A 20822-nucleotide genomic window follows, 5' to 3' on the forward strand; every position below is an offset into this window, starting at 1 on the left:
CAGAACATTGATTGGCTGCCTCCTTCTCACCTGGGTCAAGCCCAAGCAAGTGCCCTGACTGGGAATCAAACCAGCAACCTTTCAGTGCACAGGACAATGCCCAACCTACTGAGCCACACCAGCCAGCAATAAGCTATTACTTTAAAGGCAAAATAAAGCTAATAAATCTTTATTGAGTGAAAGATTTTATATTTGTAGCCACTCCTATAAGTGAAAACTGATTATTTAAATATATAACTATTATGAAACCTGCAGTCCTGAATACTTGGGGAGGTTTTGTGCTTTTAAAAAGCAAGAACAGCCCTAGCTGGTTTTGCTCAGTGGATAGAACGTTGGCTCATGGACTGAAGAGTCCTGGGTTCAATTCTGGCCAAGGGCACATACTTCGGTTTCAGGCTCTATCCCTGCCCCTGGTTGGGGCACGTGAGGGAGGCAACCAATCCATGTGTCCCTCTCACATTGATGTTTCTCTCTCTCTCTGTTTCTTCCTCTCCCTTTCACTCTGAAATTAGCCTACTATATTTAGTCAAACATTTAATTAATGCCTTGGCAGGGCCAACTAAATGATTTCTAAAAATCAATGGAAAAATATCCTTGGGTGAGGATTAACCAAAAAAAAAATTAAATAAATAAATAAATAAATAAATAAATAAAATAAAAAGCAAGAACACTAGCCCTGGCTGGTGTGGCTTAGTTGGTTGGGCATTGTCCCATGCACCATAATGGTTGCTGGTTTGATTCCCAGTCAGGGCACATGCCGGGATTGTGGGCTCCATGTCCTGTGAGGGACATGCAGGAGGCAGCTGATCATTGTTTCTCTCTGACATTTCTTTCTCTCTCTCTCTCTCTCTCTCCCTTAAAAAAAAATGAGTGGAAACATATTTTTAAAAAATATTTAGATTGGTACACATGGGTTAATTTGAGAAAAATATATTTATTGGTGTTCTAGAAAAGTTCTTGTGATTTTTTTTTTAAATTTATTTTTACTTTTGTTTTCTATTATGGTTAGTAATTCAATATAGGAATTGAGTTAAAGTATTTTTATGTTTAATTTTGGTTAACCTAGTGATTTTTTAAATTCACATTTCTAGATGGTTAGACTAATACAAAATATTTAGGGAGTATTTATTAAAATAATAAGGCATTTGAGAGTCTACCAGAAGGGAAGCTATCTACTTTTATCTCACTTCTGCCCTTATTAATAGTATCTAATTATAGCAGAACTAGAATCCTGTTGCACAAAGATTCGAGCAATAGGCCTTCCTTCCCCTGGCTGCTGGCACTGGTTTTCCTCTGGTACCCGGGACCCGGGCCTTTGGTCCAGCCTCAGTGGAGAAGCCAAGCCTCTTCAGTCTTCAGTCTTCAGTCCGGCCGGAGCCTTCAGTCTTCGCTCCACACCCACGTATGCAAATTAACCACCATCTTTGTTGGGTTAATTTGCATAGTCACTCTGATTGGCTGGTGGGCATAGCGGAGTGACACCAATTTGCATGTTTCTCTTTTATTAGTGTAGATTGATCTTATCTGATAAAATCAGTTAATCAAAAGTGAGCGAGCCCTGACCTGTTTAGCTCAGTGGATAGAGTGTCAGCCTGCGGACTGAGGGGTTCCGGGTTCGGTTCCGGTCAAGGGCATGTACCTTGGTTGCGGGCACACCCCCAGTGGGGAGTGTGCAGGAGGCAGCTGATGGATGTTTCTCTCTCATCCATGTTTCTAACTCTCTACCCCTCTCCCCTCCTCTCTGTAAAAAGCAATAAAATATATATTCTTTAAAAATGTGAGTGAATGTGGGAAATTATTTAAAATGTCAATTTAAAATATTATATTTTAACCCCAAACTCTAAATATACATTCATATGTTAATCTTTAATGTGGGACCAAATCTTGGTTCTTTGTGTATGGGTAGGATTATTTGATTAGAATGCTACCTGGTCTTTCTTCCATAAATCATACTCATTCCATCAAAAGAGGTGGGGAACATTTTTTTTGCCCATGTCCCCATTTGGATATTTATAACTTCATTCCAGGGACATACAAAATTATCAACTTAAAAATTAGCCAGCTATATTTGGTCAAACATTTAATTAAAACCTTGTCAGGGCCAGACCAAATGATTTTGTTGGCCTTATACAGGGCCCATGGGCCTGACGTTCCCCACCCCTGAATAGTTTCCAATTCAAAGTGAAAGAAGAGGCAGAGGAAGACAAATGCCATATAATCTCACTTATATATGGAATCTAAAGAACAAAATAAATGAACAAACAAAACAAAAACAGACTTATAGATACAGAGAACAAACTAATGGTTGCCAGATGGAAGAGAGGTTGGGAAGCTCTGTGAAAAAAGGTGAAGGGATTAAGAAGTACAAATTGGTAGTTACCAAATAGTTGCAGGAATGTAAAGTACAGCATAAGGAATATAGTCAATAATATTGTAATAATCATATATGATTCTGGGTGGGTGTTAGAATTATTGGAAGGATCACTTTGTAAATTAGATAAATGTCTAACCACTATGCTGCATACCTTAGTGTAAAATAAGATTGAATGTCACCTGTAATTGAAAAATTAAAGCAAGAAGACATTAAAAAAAACCAAAGTGGAAGAATTTAAAAAAATTTGAAAATCAATCAGAGTATAACATCTCATATTTTTTATGAGGTTTCCCACAATATTTTACAGCTTCTTGACTGCTTCTGTATGGCTAGCAAAAGTTCGTGATTCATTTATTGGGTGCTTTACAGGATGTAACTTAGTTTTCATATAAAACCTTTCCTTTTGGCCGGCTGGTGTGGTCAGTGGTTGAGCGTCAGTCATGAACCAGATGGTCAATTGTTCAGCTCCCAGTCAGGTTGCATGCCTGGGTTGCAGCTTGATCCCCAGTGCAAGAGGCAGCCAATCCATGATGTTTCTCTCTCATTGATGTTTCTATCTCTCTATCCCTCTCCCTGCCTCTCTCTCTCTCTAAAATCAAAAAAAACATATTTCAAAACAAAACAAAAAAAGAGTTTTCCTTTTGCACATATAGTTCATCATTCTTCATAATGTGTAATAAAATTACATATTACAGTCACAAGCACAAGTAGCATAAATAGGTTTAGATAATTACACAACTGACTGTTGATAAGCAAATAGCACTTCTGGTAAACAAAATTGCATGAGCCTACTTAGGAATAGACTCAAACCGGCCTAGCTGGTTTGGCTCAGTGGATAGAGCATTGGCTGGTGGACCAAAGGGTCCCTGGTCCGATTCCGGTCAAGGGCACACGCCCGGATTGTGGGCTCGATCCCCAGTAGGGGGTGTGCAGGCAGCAGCCAAGCAATGATTCTCTCTGACAATTGGTATTTCTATCTCTCTTTCCCTCTCCCTTCCTCTCTGAAATCAATAAAAAATATATATATATGTATGTATATATATATATATAAAGCGTAGACTATTTTCTGCCAAAGTTCAACTTACTGTGGTTATTAGTTTGTTTTACAGAAAGCATTGATTTGTGAACTTATAATATTGAACAATATACTCCCATTAGTAGTCTTTTATTTATTTTTTTTAATTAAATCTTTATTGTTCAGATTATTACATTTGTTCCTCTTTTTCCCCCCCATAACTCCCCTCCTCCCAGTTCCCGCCCCACCCTCCGCTCTCACTCCCCACCCACTGTCCTCATCCATAGGTGCACGATTTTTGTCCAATCTCTTCCTGCACCTCCCACATCCCTTCCCCCCCAAGAATAGTCAGTCCATTCCCTTTCTATGTCCCTGATTCTATTATAATCACCAGTTCATTCTGTACATCAGGTTATTTATTCACTTGATTCTTAGATTCACTTGTTGATAGATGCATATTTGTTGTTCATAATTTGTATCTTTACCTTTTTCTTCTTCTTCCTCTTCTTAAAGGATACCTTTCAGCATTTCATATAATACTGGTTTGGTGGTGATGAACTCCTTTAGCTTTTCCTTGTCTGTGAAGCTCTTTATCTGACCTTCAATTCTGAATGATAGCTTTGCTGGATAAAGTAATCTTGGTTGTAGGTTCTTGGCATTCATCACTTTGAATATTTCTTGCCACTCCCTTCTGGCCTGCAAAGTTTCTGTCGAGAAATTAGCTGACAGTCGTATGGGTACTCTCTTGTAGGTAACTGAGTTTCTTTCTCTTGCTGCTTTTAAGATTCTCTCTTTGTCTTTTGCTCTTGGCATTCTAATTATGATGTGTCTTGGTGTGGTCCTCTTTGGATTCCTTTTGTTTGGGTTCTCTGCGCTTCATGGACTTGGAAGTCTATTTCTTTCACCAGGTGGGGGAAGTTTTCTGTCATTATTTCTTCAAATAGGTTTTCAATATCTTGCTCTCTCTCATCTTCTGGTACCCCTATAATTCTGATGTTGGTATGTTTGAAGCTGTCCCAGAGGCTCCTTACACTATCTTCGTATTTTCGGGTTCTTTTTTCATTTTGCTTTTCCGGTTGGGTTTTTTTTGCTTCTTTGCATTTCAAATCTTTGACTTGATTCTTGCGCTCCTCTGGTCTGCTGTTGGGAGTCTGTATAATATTCTTTATTTCAGTCCGTGTATGCTTAATTTCTAGTTGGTTCTTTATCACAGCATCGAGGGTCTCATTAGATTTCTTATAGATCTCAATAAGTTTATCGGTGGCTTCTAGACAGTCCTTGAGAGACCTTAAAAGTGTGGTTCTGAACTCAATATCCTCCCTTGATAGTTTTGTCCTGTTTCTTTGTCTCTGCATTTTTTACGCTTTCTTGGTGCACCCCCTAGTGGTCTTTGTGCACAGTCTTGTTGTCGTTAAGCCCTGATTGTTGTAGTTAATACTAGAGGGATTTGACCTCCAGGCCGACTGGCTGTGAGAATCAGCTGTGTCTGCAGTGGGAAAACTTCTGTCCTCTGGAGAGGTGCTAATTTAGCCTTTGCCTGAGGCTATCCGGCAAATGGCTCTGCGCAGGGCTTGGGTGGGGCGGGTCGCACGGGGTCAACAGGGCGGGCGGAGGGAGCAGTTATGGCTGCTCTCAGTCCCGTTCCCAGAGGCTCTGCTTCTCAGAATCCCAGCAACCGCTGCAAACCTCGGAGAGAAAACTGCCCTCACGTTCCGACCGATGCCAGACAATCCTGCTTCTCCCGTTTGAGTCTGAGTCCCTAGAGACTCGCCTGGATCTGGAGCTCAGAGTCTGAGACTACCTCCCGATTGAAAACGACAACCGCGCCCTCAGCCACCAGCCCACTTCACGTGCATCTCCGCACCTTTGTATTTTCCACACTGCGCCTCTTCTGAGCCTCGGTATGCTGTTCTCTTTCCTTCTAGTTGAAGAATCTCTCCTCAGCCAGCCTTCCTGTGGTTCTGGGTGATGTCCCTTCTGTCTTTTAGTTGTATTTTTGAAGTGGTTGTTTCCAGCAGCAATCTCAGGTGTTTACCTATGCCGCCATCTTGGTTTCCTTTAGTAGTCTTTTAAATGTATAGATTTTAAAGTCTACCATTTAATAAGTTACCTTAGTATATGAGTGTTTATAATGTTAAAAGATTAAAGTACTTCCATAAATGCAGCGGATTTGCTTAGCTATAGTAACCAGATAGACAAATTATATAACCTTTACTAATATGTCATTTTTAAGGAAGCTCATGGAAACCATTTAGCTGAAGAATTGGGGGCCTCTCAAGTACGTGAAGCTCATTTAGAAGCAAGAATGCAAGCAGAAGTCAAGAAATTATCAGCAGAACTAGAATCTCTCAAAGAAGCTTACCATATGGAGGTAAAGAACATTTTAATTTGTTTCATTACTCCCTGCAGAAATGGGCTGACCTATCTGGACATAAATATAAGTCTAGCTCTTAAGTGTTCATAATAGAATAATAGGCTGTGGTTTTATTTCTGGTAGTCTAAACATACAACTTTTACTTCATATCCAGTGAGCTGTATGCTGTGAGGTTAAGAGCTTGAATTCTTGAGCCAAGTACCTGGTTACAAATCTCAGCTCATCACTTAGCACTTATGTGACCATGGGCAATTAATACCTCAGTCTAAAATGAATAAAATAATAGCATCTATCTCATAGAGCTGTGTAGAGGATTAAATGAATTAATATAATTAAAGTTCTTATACCAAAGCATGCTTCATCATCATCATTATTGGTTATAAGATAGCACTTACCAAAACTAACTGGTGTATTTGAAAATCCAATATAAGCAATTTAATGTGATGTGAATCTATAATGCTTTGTAATTTCCAACATTTGTTCTGATATTAAGTTAGATGAAGAGGCAATACCAGAACCTGATACTTGGCTTTTTATCTGTTAGTATGTCTGAGCTTTTATAAAAATAGGCAGTATTACCAATTAGAAGAGCGTTTCTTGTCTTTTTAAAAACTACATCTGAAGATGTTATCTAAAATGTATGTGCAAGATCTAAATAAAATACTTGTGAAGTTCTAATAAGGCATTTTTCTAATGGCAAAACTTGCAAATACATTTATATTAAACACCTTTCAAAGGAGTTTGGTGGAGAACCAAAATGGCAGTGTAGGCAAATGCCTGTACTTGCTGCCTCCCACAACCACATCAAAATTACAACTAAAATACAGAACAACTATCATCCAGAACCACAGGAAAGCTGGCTGAGTGGAAGTACTACAATTAGAGAGGCAAAGAATAAAGCACACTGAGACTGGTAGGAGGCGCGGAGGCGCGGAACGGACTGGTCCAGCACCCATGTGTGCCGCTTTTATAATCGGGAGGGAGGTCACCTCTGCAGAGGGTGCTTGGAGGAGCTAGGGGTTCCAGCCCCACACCAGACGCCCAACCCAGGATCCATAGCTGGAAAAAGAAATTCCTACGGGCAGTAAGAACTACAGACTGTAAAAACCAGTGCAGATTGGGGCTGAGTGACACACGGGCTGCTGGAAACCCAGCTGCTCCTCTTAAAAGGCCGGCACCACGAACTGAACTTACAAGCTCCCACTTCCTCTGAGCACCAGTGCCAGGTGTAAGAAGGTGACCCCCCAAATTCAGGGGTCTTGGTAGAACACAAAACATACTTGGGAACCAGGCAGCAAAGCAAATAACTTTACTTCTACGTAGAAGGGTGTGCAACACATGGTCTGGAAGCGCACACACACTGAGCAGGAGGTCTGCTCGGCTTTATAATCCTGATGCACGTCACTTGTCCCTCTTGATTGGAGCTCAGGCGCACAGTCCTTCACGATTGACTAATTCGAAGGGAGGGGTTGGCCTTGCGGTTTCAAGATGGAGCTCCAAGTCATGTGGCCTGCATGGCGGCTGTCTAAACTGTTCTTTGGCAGAAAAGATGACTTGTTTATTCTCACACGGGTGATGGTCTGGGAGATCCAGACACATAGGAGGAGAAACTGGACTGTCTGGCATCGGGGCAGGAACATGAGGGCGGCTTTCTTCCAGATGGAGGTGCTTGTAGTGGTCATTGTTCCTGCGCTGAGAACTCCCCAGTGCAGGGCTAACTGGCAGCCATTGCTGTTTGTTCTGCCCTGATGATTTCTGAGACCCTGCCCCACCCAACTTACAACCCCACACAAGCTGTGGGCAGCAGCCTTTGCATATGAATGGCCTGTCCTTTCTCAGCCTAAAACCTGTCAAACAAGTTGCAACTGGGTCAAAGAGCCCCAAAGCTATCAATAAAAGGCCCAAGACCCAGCACCAGCAGCAGCCTGCCTTGCTTCACAGCTGTGCCTCATCTGGCACTTCCAAACCTGATACAAAGAGGTGGAATCTGCAGATCTCTCTGTAGCTCCTGCTGGGTGGCCCCAGGCAGTGGCTGACTTTGCACCTCCCTGGAGAACCAAGAGCCAGTGTACCCAGTGGTCAGTGTGAGACCATACCAGATTACAACTTTTCACATCCATAAGCGACACACTCAAGGGGCAGACTCAGTGAGCACCAAAGCCCCACTGAAGCAAGACCTGCCCCATAAGGATGTCTCCAGCACAGCAGCTTTCCCACTGTAGTCACAGCTGGACCCACAGCCAAGCGGCCTGGAGAGCGATTCCTCCCAGTGACACCAATAGCAATCAAGGCTCAACTACAACAAGATTGTGCACACAGCCCACAAAGGGGTGCACCAAGAGTGTCCACCTCAGGTAGTTTGGGAGGCTGAGCCACTGGGCCCTATAGGACACCTAGCACACAAGGCCACTCTATCAACTCAGGGAGACTTAGCAGTTACCCAATACATAGAAAAAAACACAGGGAAGCAGCCAACATGCGGAGACAAAGAAACATTTCATGAATGAAAGAAATGGAAGAAAGCAAACTACTGGATATAGAGTTCAAAACCACGGTTACAAGGTTTTTCAATAATTTTCTAGAAACTGCCGATAAATTTAGTGAGACCCTTGATAAATCTAGTGAGACCTTTGAGGATGTGAAAAAGGACCAACTAGAAATTAAGCATACACGGACTGAAATAAAGAATATTATACAGGGATCCAATAGCAGACTAGAGGATCGCAAGAATCAAGTCAAAGATTTGAAGTACGAAGAAGTAAAAAACACCCAACCGGAAAAGCAAAAAGAAAAAAGAATCCAAAAATATGAAGATAGTGTAAGGAGTCTCTGGGACAACTTCAAGCATACCAACATCTGAATTATGGGGGTGCCAGAAGAAGAGAGAGAGCAAGATATTGAAACCTATTTGAAGAAATAATGACAGAAAACTTCCCCTACCTGGTGAAAGAAATGGACTTACAAGTCCAGGAAGCGCAGAGAACCCCAAACAAAAGGAATCCAAAGAGGACCACACCAAGACACATCATAATTAAAATGCCAAGAGCAAAAGACAAAGAGAATTTTAAAAGCAGCAAGAGAAAAACAGTTAGTTACCTACAAGGGATTACTCATATGACTGTCAGCTGATTTCTCAGCAGAAACTGCAGGCCAGAAGAGAGTGGCAAGAAATATTCAAAGCGATGAATAGCAAGAACCTACAACCAAGATTACTTTACCCAGCAAAGCTATCATTCAGAATTGAAGGTCAAATAAAGAGCTTCACAGATAAGGAAAAGCTAAAGGAGTTCATCACCACCAAACCAGTATTATATGAAATGCTGAAAGGTATTCTTTAAGAAGAGGAAGAAGAAGAAAAAGGTAAAGATAAAAATTATGAACAACAAATACATATCTATCAACAAGTGAATCTAAAAATCAAGTGAAAAAAATAAAAATAAAGTGAATAAAATATCTGATGAACAGAGTAAACTCGTGAATATAATAGAATCAGGGGCATAGAAAGGGTGTGAACTGACAATTCTCGGGGGGGCAAAGGGGCATGGGAGGTGTGGGAAGATACTGGAAAAATATTGTACACCTATGGATGAGGACAGTTGGGGGTGGTAAGGGCAGAGTGTGGAGTGGGAACTGGGTGGAGGGGAGCTATAGGGGGAAAAAAGAGGAACAATTGTAATAATCTGAACAATAAAGATTTAATAAAAAAAAAGAGGAAGAAGAAAAAGTTAAGGATAAAAAATATGAACATCAAAGTGGCAACAAATACATATCTATCAACAATTGAATCTAAAAAATCAAAAGCATAAAAAAATCTGATGAACAGAATAAACTGGTGAATGGAATAGAATGAGGGTCATGAAAATGGAACAGGCTGATGATTCTCAAAGCGAAGGAGGTGGGAGAGGGTGGGGGAGGAGATTAGACAAAGATCTTATATGTATGTATGCATTACTTATGGACACAGACAATAGGGTGGTGAGGGCCTGGGTCAGGGTAGAAACCGGGTGGAGGGGAGCTATGGAAAAAGAATGACCTCTGTAATCTCAACAATAGAGATTCATTAAAAAATAAATAAAAACAATACACCATTTAAAAAAAGGTGTTTGATAACATCTTTGTGAAGGATTGGTTAGATTGTGGTCACTGTGTCTTGCTTTAATGCATTTAGATTCAGATCCTTTTGAAAACATTGTGTCTGCCGAACAAAACATATTTGTAACTCCAAGAGATTACAACCTTTAGTCTCTAAAGACAAATGTGAATGCTATTGGATTTAGCATAATTATTTAATTGATATTAGCTGCTCAACTTAGTGACCCTCAGTAATAATTAGTCCTTCTCAAGTTTTTGCTAGTGCCTATTCATTACACTTATCATATGGTCTCTATTCTGCTTTTATTTTTAACTAAAGGCCCGGTGCACGAAATTCATGCACTTGGGGACAGGGGGTGTCCCTCGGCCCAGCCTGCACCCTCTCCAATCTGGGACCCCTTGGGGGATGTCCACCTGCCGGGTTAGGCCTGATCCCTGTAGGACATCCAACCGGCAGTTGGACATCCCTCTCACAATCCAGGACTGCTGGCTCCCAACCACTTGCCTGCCTGCCTACCTGCCTGATTGCCCCTAACCGCTTCTGCCTGCCAGCCTGATCACCCCCTAACCACTCTCCTGCCAGACTGATCGAAGCCTAACTGCTCCCCTGCAGGCCCCGTCTCCCCCAGCTGCCCTCCCCAGCTGGCCCAATGTGGCCATCTTGTGACCACATGGGGGTGGCCATCTTGTGCAAGGGCATGACAGTCAATTTGCATATTACCTCTTTATTATATAGGACTAGAGGCCGGATGCACGAAATTTGTGCAAGAGTATGCCTTCCTTCCCCTGGCTGCTGGCACCAGCTTCCCTCTGGCACCTGGGAGCTGGGCTTCCCTCGCAGCCCTGGCTTCGTCCCGAAGGTTGTCTGGTCTGATTAGCATATTATGCTTTTATTATTATAGATTACCCATTTATTAACTTTTATTTTTGTAAGCAACCTCAAATTATTTATAAGCAGATAGTACATAAAATGAATTATAAAATTTGGTTCTAGTATTGCTCTGTAGAATTTGGTACTAATTTTTTATATGTATGACATAATAACATGTAATATAGGTACCACTACGGGTCATGTTGAGGCCTGCCAAGAGTGAAGTTACTCAGTACAACACTTTTTTGGTCAGGCCCAGAATGCCTGTTCTTGTAAGCCCCACTCAACAGAAGAATGAAAGCACTATATAGAAGCATGATGTCAATAGAAGAGACCTCTCATTATCTGAACAGACACTACAGTAAAAACAGCTCTCATCTCAAAGAACCCAGCACTTGTATCACAGTATGAGAAATGAGATCTGGGCAGCAGCATTTGACGAACAGTCTTCCAGCTGTACAGTGATTTCTTTGGACCCATTATCTTGCATTTGCAATTAGATTGATCACCTCCCATTTAGAGACTCCCCAAGACTTTGGACACTGTCAGTTATCCTTCAAAAAGGACACCCTCTCTAGAAAAACACAGTTTTTATATACTGTGGCGAGCCGGCATGGCCATAGCATACTCAGCCCCAGGGTGCCTTATTTGCCACACCAGCTCAGCCTGGTTCAGTGACCCTGAGAGGGGGCGGTGAAGGATAGAGAAAAGACAGACAAGAGAGCAAAGCTGGGTCTGGGTGGGATGCTGCTCCTGGATGGAGAGGCAGCACCATGGACTACAAGCCGTGTCTTTATTTTATAGCCAGATTCCTCAAGGCAAAGTAAGGGCGTGGTCAAGATGTTTACAACATTCTCGTGGGTTTCGATCCTCTTCAATTACATGCACCTGAACTCTATCAAGCCCACATCACTCAGACACGTGGGGCCAAGTGTTCGGACCATAGGTTCAAGCTTACAACGATAGCTGTTGGCGATAATTGTGCTGGGAGGGCTCTGCCCTCCAAGCTGGGACTTGCACGTGGCCATGAGAGTACTGTGCCCTCTCATTAGTCCAAGGCTTGAACCTGTCCAAAAACTGTAGCCGCTCTCCACAATATACAGTGCACTGGATCTCTTGGAAAGACCAGAATTATCAGTAAAGAATATAATAAATGGCTGAAGGGCTACTGTGAAGCATTTTTCTGTGGCTTGACAGTAAAACTTCTAGAACCACTTCCTGTCTCTGCAACGGGGTGCTCCTGTAGAGTCATTGATAGCACAAAGAACCTATTAATTCATGCAGGGCATATTCTGAAGTGCTTAAAGAAGACAAAACCTAAAGATGCTTTTGTGGGAATGACAATAGTTGATTTGCACTCCAGAAACTCCTGGAATTTTGTCTTTGAATAGGCCTCTTTGATAGATGGTGTAGGACATTCAGCTTTGCCAGGTATGACAGCTTTTTATAGCTCATACTATGAAGGCAAAGTGAAGAGCTGTAGAAAACATCTTCAAGTGACTGTTCAACTTTTGTTTTTCTATCTTTTTTGTCTTTTGTTTCTTTTTGTTCAACTTTTGATAACTTACATTCCTGAAGTGACTTGTGTTTTGCTGCTCAATCCTGTAAGTCTTTTGTTGTTGTTAATCCTCACCCGAGGATATTTTTTCCATTGATTTTTAGCATGGAAGGGAGGGGGAGAGACACATCAATTGGTTGCCTCCCCCATGTGCCTGGACCAAGGCCAGGGATCGATCCTACAACCAACGTCTGTGCCCTTGACCAGAATCGAACCCGCAACCCTTCAGTCCATGGGTAATCACTGAGCCGGGCTAGGGCTCAATCCTGTAAGTCTTAAACACTGACAGTGGCTTGCATACCTAATGCAAAGCTCCAGCCACTTGAAAGAAGCTGACTAGCACCCCTAAACCTTTGCCCTATCTATTTACCCAAGTTGCAGTCTACTATTGGCTTCAGTATTATAGAAAAGTTACAAAGGGCTGGTGAGATGGATTGATGATGAACCTGCTGACGCACCTGGAGTCACTCTGAAACATAGTCGTGAAGATAAGTGAACTTGCCAAAACCTTTATTGAAGCCTTTAAGGAATGGAAAGAGTGGGTAATAAAATGCCATTGCTGTTCTCCAAAGTAAGGAACTTCAAATAGGAGTAATTAAAATAAATACTTGCATGGCTAATAAAAAATAACGTTTTTCTCCTATATATTACTTGACAAAGATTTATTTCTAAAGCGCGTTTGATTGATTATAAAAATGAGAGAGTATGTCATTAAAATAACAGAGTTAGAAAAAGGGATAAAAAAATTTAAGTATTTTTTTAAATACAGGTTTTAGAATTGTCAGAATAGTCACTTAATAATTATTGCAAGCCTCATTCTCTAAGGAGCCCGCCCACCTTGCCTTTCACTACCCCCTTCCCCCAGGCATGACTTCCTTGCTTCTCTCTCCTAAGCTTCAAGGGCCCTTCTTTTGCCTTTGTAACATTTCCTGAAGCCCATTTCTTCTGCGGCTCACTTCTTCTACCTATGTGACTTTCTAAAAATAAACTCTCTCTTATAAGATAATAAAAATAATAATTATTGCAAAACTGACTTTTAAAAAAATATTTGCTGGCATTTGAAAAATATTTTTTTTATTGATTTCAAAGAGGAAGAACATCTGCAGGCTGACGCTTTATCCATTGAGTCAAACCAGCTAGGGTGCAAAACTAATTTTTTTATGGTCCTGCCTGTGTGGCTCAGTGGTTGAGTGTCGACCTACATTCGACCCTGGAGGTCACGGTTCGATTCTGGATCAGAGCACATGCCTGGTTGCAAGCTCATCCCCAGTAGTGGGTGTGCAGGAGGCATCCAAGCAATGGTTCTCTCTCATCATTGATGTTTCTCTCTCAGAGACTCTCCTTCCATTCTGAAATCAACAAAAATATTTTTTAAACTGATTTTTTTTTAATGAAAATGAGATTTTTAAAAAGTTTTTATTGTGGAAATTTTAAACATTCAAAAGTTGAGAGAATGGTATAAATCCTCTCCCATCTTTATTGTTCAACTTCAATAATTAACAACTCTTGGATTGGCCAATTTGATTTAATATGTAAGTATGTTGACCATACTTTTGAGAATGAAAAGGGATGCTGTTACTAACTAACCAGGACACCAAGGCATAAAACCCAGAAAGACCTAGGCAAACTGGGAAGTATGGTGGTCACTATATCTTTAACCTCACTCACTTCCCTTCCCCTTCCACAAACCAGCTATTGTTTGGATGCAAATCCCAGATGTCACTGTTTCATTAGTAAACATTTCAATAACTACCTCTAAAAGATAAGGGTTTTTATAATATCATTATCACACCTAAAAATTGACAGTAATTCCTTAATATCATCAACTACCTAGTCATTATTCAGATTTCCCTAATCGTCACAAAAATGTCTTTATAGTGATGTGTTCAAATCAGGATCCAAAACCAGTCCATTTTATTTGGTTCTTAAGTAAATTTAAGATTATAGTTCCTGCCAAACCGGTTTGGCTCAGTGGATAGAGCATTGGCCTGCGGACTGAAAGTTCCCAGGTTCGATTCTGGTCAAGGGCATGTACCTTGGTTGCGGGCACATCCCCAGTAGGAGGTGTGCAGGAGGCAGCTGGTCGATGTTTCTCTCTCATCGATGTTTCTAACTCTCTATCCCTCTCCCTTCCTCTCTGTAAAAAAATCAATAAAATATATTAAAAAAAAAAAAAGATTATAGTTCCTTCTTTCTCTTTTTTCTTCGAGTATATTATCTGTTGAGAAATCAGATATTTCTAATTAAAAACAATTTACTTTCATTTAGGTGGAAGTGAAAAGTATTAGAATGTTATTAAAACCAACACCACCCTATTTTCTTCTTTTCCTTTTCAATGTTGGGGCTATATAGATGCTTTCACATCAAGAGAACCATGCAAAGTGGAAGTTTTCTGTTGACTCTCAGAAGACTTCTGTTCAGCAACTAAATGAACAGTTAGAGAAGGCAAAATTAGAATTAGAAGAAGCTCAGGACACTGTAAGCAGTTTGCATCAACAAGTCCAAGACCGGAATGAAGTAATTGAAGCTACAAATGAAGCATTACTTATTAAAGTAAGTAAACATATAAAAGTGTATAAAGCATATGTTGCTGTAAGAATGGCAAACCTGTAGAAATTTTTTTCTTGTTGTTAATCCTCACTTGAGGATATTTTTGCCATTGATTTTTAAAGAGAGTAGAATGGAGAGGGAGAGACAGAAAACGTCGTGTCTTTGAGCGGGAATCGAAGCCAAGACCCTTCAGTCCGCAGGCTGGTGCTCTAACCACTGATCACCCAGCTAGGGCTAGAAAATAAATTTATTTTGGAAAATTTTTTATAAGAGTTCATTTGATGACATGCCTGGAAGCAAGACCTCAACAGGCTGAGAAAAATGCTTCCCAGAATGCCAGTCTGCAGTTTTTACTTGACTTGAGTATATATGTCATTTTTTCAAATAGCCTATTTCTGTTTCTTTACCCTGCTGATCATGGCAGTTTATTCTGGAATTTGGAATTAATATTAGTATTGATGCATAGAGATAAAAATTTTAATGTTAGTTTAAAACTGCCAATGTGTATGATTAACATAGTCAGTTTTTTAAGACCTTAAAAAAAGAATAATCTAATTGATAGTTAGAAAAATCATTTTATAGCAAAATGAAAATTATTAAAAAGCCAAAAATCTTAATTAAATAATACCGTAGAAATATTTCTAGTTACTAAGCTAAGCACGTAAATCTCTTATATAATACTAGCGGCCCAGTGTATGAATTCGTGCACCTTGAAAGGAACTTTGGGCACAGGGGCAGACCTCGGCCCATCCTCCGTGCCCCCGCCCAGCCCCTCCTGTACTGGACCCCAGTCCCCTGTCTACCAGCAGCCCTGCTCCCACTGCTGCTTCTCCCATGCACGGACGGCGCTGGCCCCACTTGCACCCGCTGACGGCGCAGAGCGATTGGAGCTGGCCCCAGCAGTGGGTGCAAGTGGGGCTGGTGCTGTCAGCAGGTGCGAGTGGCAGCTGCTGCCCTGATTGCCCCTCAGGAGCAGGGGGAAGTGGAGAAGCCCTCAGGGGCTGGCAGCTGCCTCTAGCAGCCATTGATGGTGCCGAGTGATCAGGAATGCACCAGGCGCTAGCAGCAGGTGCAACTGGCAGCTCCAGCACCAGCAGCGGGTGCAAACAGGGCTGGCATTGGCAGTGGGTGCAAGTGCCAGGTGGGACTGCGGTGCACAGGAGCAAAGAATATTCAGTAACCACCAGAAGCTTGCCCTGATGACAGCGACCTGCATCCCACCTTGATCTGGCGCCCCCGCTCACCTGCTCCACCATCCCACCGTGCTGACTCTCACCAGGTTCTGCGCTCTGCCGCCTGCTGCCAACACCCATCATGTTCTGCACACCCTTCCTGGTGGTCAGCGCATGTCATAACGACCGGTTTTTCGGTTGTCCAGTTGTTCCACCGTTCAGTCTTTTTGTATATTAGCCTTTTATTATATAGGACTAGAGGCCCGGTGCACAAAAATTTGTGCACTCGGTTGGGGGGGAGGTGGTCCCTCAGCCCGGCCTGTGGCCTCTCACAGTCTGGGACCCCTCGGGGGATAATCATCTGCTGGCTGAGGCCTGCTCCCCAGGGGATTGGGCCTAAGCTGGCAATCAGACATTCCTCTGGCAGCCCGGCAGCCCTCGGGGGATGTCTACTTGCCAGCGGGGAGCAGACCTAAGCTGCAGTTGGACATCCTTAGCACTGCTGAGGAGGCAGGAGAGGCTCCCACCACCACCGCTCTACTGGCAGCCATCAGCCTGACTTGTGGCTGAGCAGAGCTCCTCCATGTGGGAGCACACTGACCACCAGAGGGCAGCTCCTGCATTGAGCGTCTGCCGCCTGGTGGTCAGTGTGTGTCATAGTGACCAGTCATTCCCAGTCTTTCTGCTGTTAGGGTCAGTTTGCATATTACCCTTTTACTATATAGGATAGAGGCCTGGTGCACAGGTGGGGGCCGGCTGGTTTGCCGTGAAGGGTGTCCCGGATCAGGGTGGGGGTCCCGCTTGGGTGCCTGGCCAGCCTGGGTGAGGGGCTGATGGCTGTTTTCAGGCTGCCCACACCCCCTTCAGGGTGGGGGTCCCCACTGGGGTGCCTGGCCAGCCTGGATGAGGGGCTGAGGGCTGTTTTCAGGCTGGCCAGGCCTGCAACTGAAGCTCCCAGTCTCTCCTTTTTTTCTTTTTCTTTTTTAATTCTGGAATTTATTTACCTTCTGTAATTGAAACTTTGTTGCAGCTTCAGCTCCGATGCCAGGCTGTCTGAAAGCAGGTCTCTGGGGTTTGTTTCGCTTCTATAATTGAAACATAGTTGCATTTTGGAGCTGTTGCTTTCAGGTTCAGAGCCTGGCGCAGCAGGCGGGGAACCTTGGCTTCCTCCATTGCCAGGGCAACCAAGCCTCTTGTTCGCTTCAGCTGCGTGGCTGCGGCCGCCATCTTGGTTGGCAGTTAATTTGCATATCACCCTGATTAGCCAATGGGAAGCGTAGCGGAGGTATGGTTAATTACCATGTTTGTCTATTATTAGATAGGATGCCTTGATATTCACAGTACTAAAAGAAAGCTGAATAGACAATCTAAAATTATGTTTTGGTTGAATACTCTTCCTGGATTTTTTAAAGTATGTTTTTATTGATTTTTAGAGAGAGAGGAAGGGAGAGAGGGATAGAGATAGAAACATTGATGAGAAACATCGATTGGCTGCCTCCTACACACCCCCTATTGGGGATTGAGCTTGCAACCCAGTCATGTGCCCTGACTGGGAATTGAGCTGGTGAACTCTTGGATTATGGATTGATGTTCAACCACTGAGCCACACCGGCCAGGCTCTTTCTGCTTTTATTGAAACATTAATATACCTAATATTCTGGGGATTAATAACATTTATACAAAATTATAAAACTTCATTGGGAAAAATTGACTAAAAATTGTGAGATACTGCATTTCTCAATTATGGCTAGATAACACGCTAGAGGTTTGTTTTTTTTTTAAACTTCTCACATAGCAGTATATATCTACTCTATAGGTACTTTATTAATTGTAATTATAAGAATGTGAATCCAAGACTTACTTTAAAAAATTTGGCACACCTGCCACTTATAAAGTTTTTCTAGATGAAGTAGTATAAAGATATAAAAGAACTGATATATGCATATTAAACTTACATTTTGTAATGCACACTGTGGTAATGACAGTTATAAGCATCATATTTTTAGAAAAAATAGAAAGTATCAAATTAAAAATAGCTGATTTAGAAATTTATATCTTATGGATACCCATAAGAAAAAGAATGTATTTGAACAGGAGACTACTACACATATCATTTAAGTTTTAAAATGAAAATGTATTTTCTTCACTTTCTTAGGCTTTATTATTTTTCAAAGTATGTAGCCTCATTCTTAGAATCCCAAAATTGGGTCAGAAGACCCAAATGCAGGACATGGAAAAATAATAGAAATGAAAAGTTTATTTAATAAGGATTGATTTATTAAATATTAGTAATCATTTCCTTAAAGGTTGGTTTTTCCTTGAAAATTTTCTACCATAATAAAGCTTTCTTATAATGAGGACATATAAAGCAGAGTAGCTAATATACATTTATTTTCTATTAGAAATTCTGAAGGGAGTTGTGGGGTTTTTTGTGTGTGTATATTAGATTAACAAAAGATTGTGTATTTTTATACTTTTGTAGAGAAATTTTTAGATGAAGATTTTAGTCTTGACTAGAGAATGATATTGTGATTAACACTAAGCAGAAAAAATATATATAAGGAAAATCTAGTTTTTATGGAATTCCTTAGTGTAGTTTAAACGTATTTCAAGTGAACATATCTAATTGTCCAAAAGGGTTGAAACAGAGCTGGGAAAACCCTGTTAATTTGTTATAAAAGGAATTTTTATACTGGGATGAAGATAGACTTAGATGACTTCTAAGAGTCGGTGATTTTATTCAACGAAGAGTATTGAGTACCTCCTATGTACAATTTTTCTACAGGAATCAGAATTAACTAGATTACAAGCCAAAATTTCTGGACATGAAAGGGCAGAAGATGTCAAGTTTCTACCAGCCTCCTTCACATCTCCAATAGGAAACATGCCTGACATTCAAGATCCAAAATTTACTAAACATGTTCAAACAGCTTTTCTCAAGTGTAGAAAACTACGTCGCTCCATTAGTGCCAGTGACCTTAGTTTCAAAACTTATAGTGATGAAGATCTTTCTGCAGAATTACTACAGGACTTAAAAAAAATGCAATTAGGACAACCTTCAACATTAGAAGAAAGCCAGAAGGATCTGACTTATACCCAGTCTGACTCATTTAAACCTCTCTCATATGACCTAGAAGATGACAGTTCTGAGAATAATGACTTCAGTACTCTTAGTGGAATGCTAAGATACATAAACAAAGAAGTGAGACTATTTAAAAAGTCTTCTATGCAAACAGGTGCTGGCTTAACTCAGGTATGTATCTTATACATTAGAAGTTATAATGATTTGTCTCCATTGAATATCATTTTATTAGTTGTAGAAAATCCATGTTTAAATGAAGCATGCCATTAGATGATGTACACAAATATTGAAAGTACAAAAAATCACTGAAAGTTTGGAATGCTTTTACAACTGAAAAGTAGAGTTAAAAATTTTGCTTTGAAAAGTAATTTTTTAAAAATAACCTATATTTTTTATTAAATATAATCTCCATATTTGCTTAAAGGACTTATTCTACCTTGTGTTAGGAAAGTATTTTTAACTCAAGAATATTGGAAAATGTTCAAAATTAGTTTGTTTCTAGATTTCCTGGAAACCATTCTAGTAAAGATTAAGGTAACCTTTGTTTTGGTCATAAACTTCCACAGTGGCTCAGAATATCTCATTCACATGATTTATCTACTACCGTTATTCTTTGAACATATCATACTGAATAGGCAACTATATACCTACTACATTCAACATTGTTTGTAAGTATTTAATCTATAGTTTGCATATGGAAATAAATAATCTTTTCTAGGTAATATTACCGTCGCTTTCTTAAAGTGCCCATTTGCCTCATTTTTAAACAAATAAAAATAGGTTTGGTAGCCTGAACAATTTGAAAAGTGTTTTTAGAATGGATTCAAGACAGTGTTATAGTTTCTTTTCATTTCTCCATACCCTTTCTCACATTAAAAAAAGCTTAGCCCTAGCTGGTTTGGCTCAGTGGATAGAGCATCGGCCTGCGGACTGAGGGGTCCTGAGTTCGATTCTGGTCAGGGGCACATGCCTGGGTTGCGGGCTCCATCCCCCGTGGGGGGTGTGCAGGAAGCAGCCAATCGGTGATTCTCTCTCATCATTGATGTTTCTATCTCTCTTTCCTTCTCCCTTCCTCTCTGAAATAAATAGAAACATATATATTTTAAAAAGCTTAACTTACTATTTACATGTAAAAAACTATATAAATGTAATATTGTGTTTAAAACAAAATTTACACATTATGAAATTGTGGTATAATAAACAAGACAATCTACATTAATAAAAGACAAACATGCAAATTAACCGTACCTTTGCTATGCCTTAAGCCACGCCCACCAGCCAATCAGAGCAACTATATGCAAATTAACCCAACCAAGATGGCGGCCGGCAGCCACGGAGCTGCAGCGAGCAGGAGGCTTGGTTGCCCAAGTGATGGAGGAAGCCAAGCTTCCAGCCTGCTGCGGCTGGCTCTGAGCTCCATTCAAAGCAACAAAGTTTCAATTATAGAAGATAAATAAACCCCAGATACCTGCTTCCAGCTGGCCGTGGCCAAGGAGCTGGAGCAAGCAGGAGGCTTGGGTTGCCCCTGGCGATGGAGGAAGCCAAGCTTCCCGCCTGCCTTGGCCGGCTCTGAGCTCCACTCAAGGCTACAAAGTTTCAATTATAGAAGGTAAATAAATCCCAGAATTAAAAAAAAAAGAATAAAAGGAGAGGCTGAGAGCTTCCGTCGCCAGGGGGCTTGGCCAGCCTGAAAACAGCCATTAGTTCCTCACCAGGCTCGCCAGGCACCCCAGT

The 20822-nt window shown here is 41.2% G+C and overlaps 1 protein-coding gene and 1 pseudogene across 9 annotated transcripts in view; both read left to right on the plus strand.

Annotated features, from left to right (window-relative positions):
* CCDC18 (coiled-coil domain containing 18) overlaps positions 1-20822 on the plus strand; it is a 139487-nt gene that overhangs the window by 107986 nt on the left and 10679 nt on the right. For 6 of the 9 annotated variants that reach the window (XM_070405615.1, XM_070405609.1, XM_070405611.1 and 3 more), the window contains 3 exons: positions 5623-5760; positions 14637-14837; positions 18792-19259. In XM_070405615.1, coding sequence (XP_070261716.1) covers positions 5623-5760; positions 14637-14837; positions 18792-19259 — 807 coding nt within the window. The remainder of the gene's footprint in view (positions 1-5622; positions 5761-14636; positions 14838-18791; positions 19260-20822) is intronic. The other 3 variants (XM_070405614.1, XM_070405616.1, XM_070405618.1) reach the window with 3 other exon arrangements.
* Positions 9619-12722, plus strand: LOC139004396 (archaemetzincin-2-like; annotated as a pseudogene).

This window comes from Myotis yumanensis, unplaced genomic scaffold (assembly GCF_028538775.1).
Source record: "Myotis yumanensis isolate MYYU_CA2020_CCGP unplaced genomic scaffold, mMyoYum1.0.hap1 SCAF_2, whole genome shotgun sequence".
Lineage (NCBI taxonomy): Eukaryota > Metazoa > Chordata > Mammalia > Chiroptera > Vespertilionidae > Myotis > Myotis yumanensis.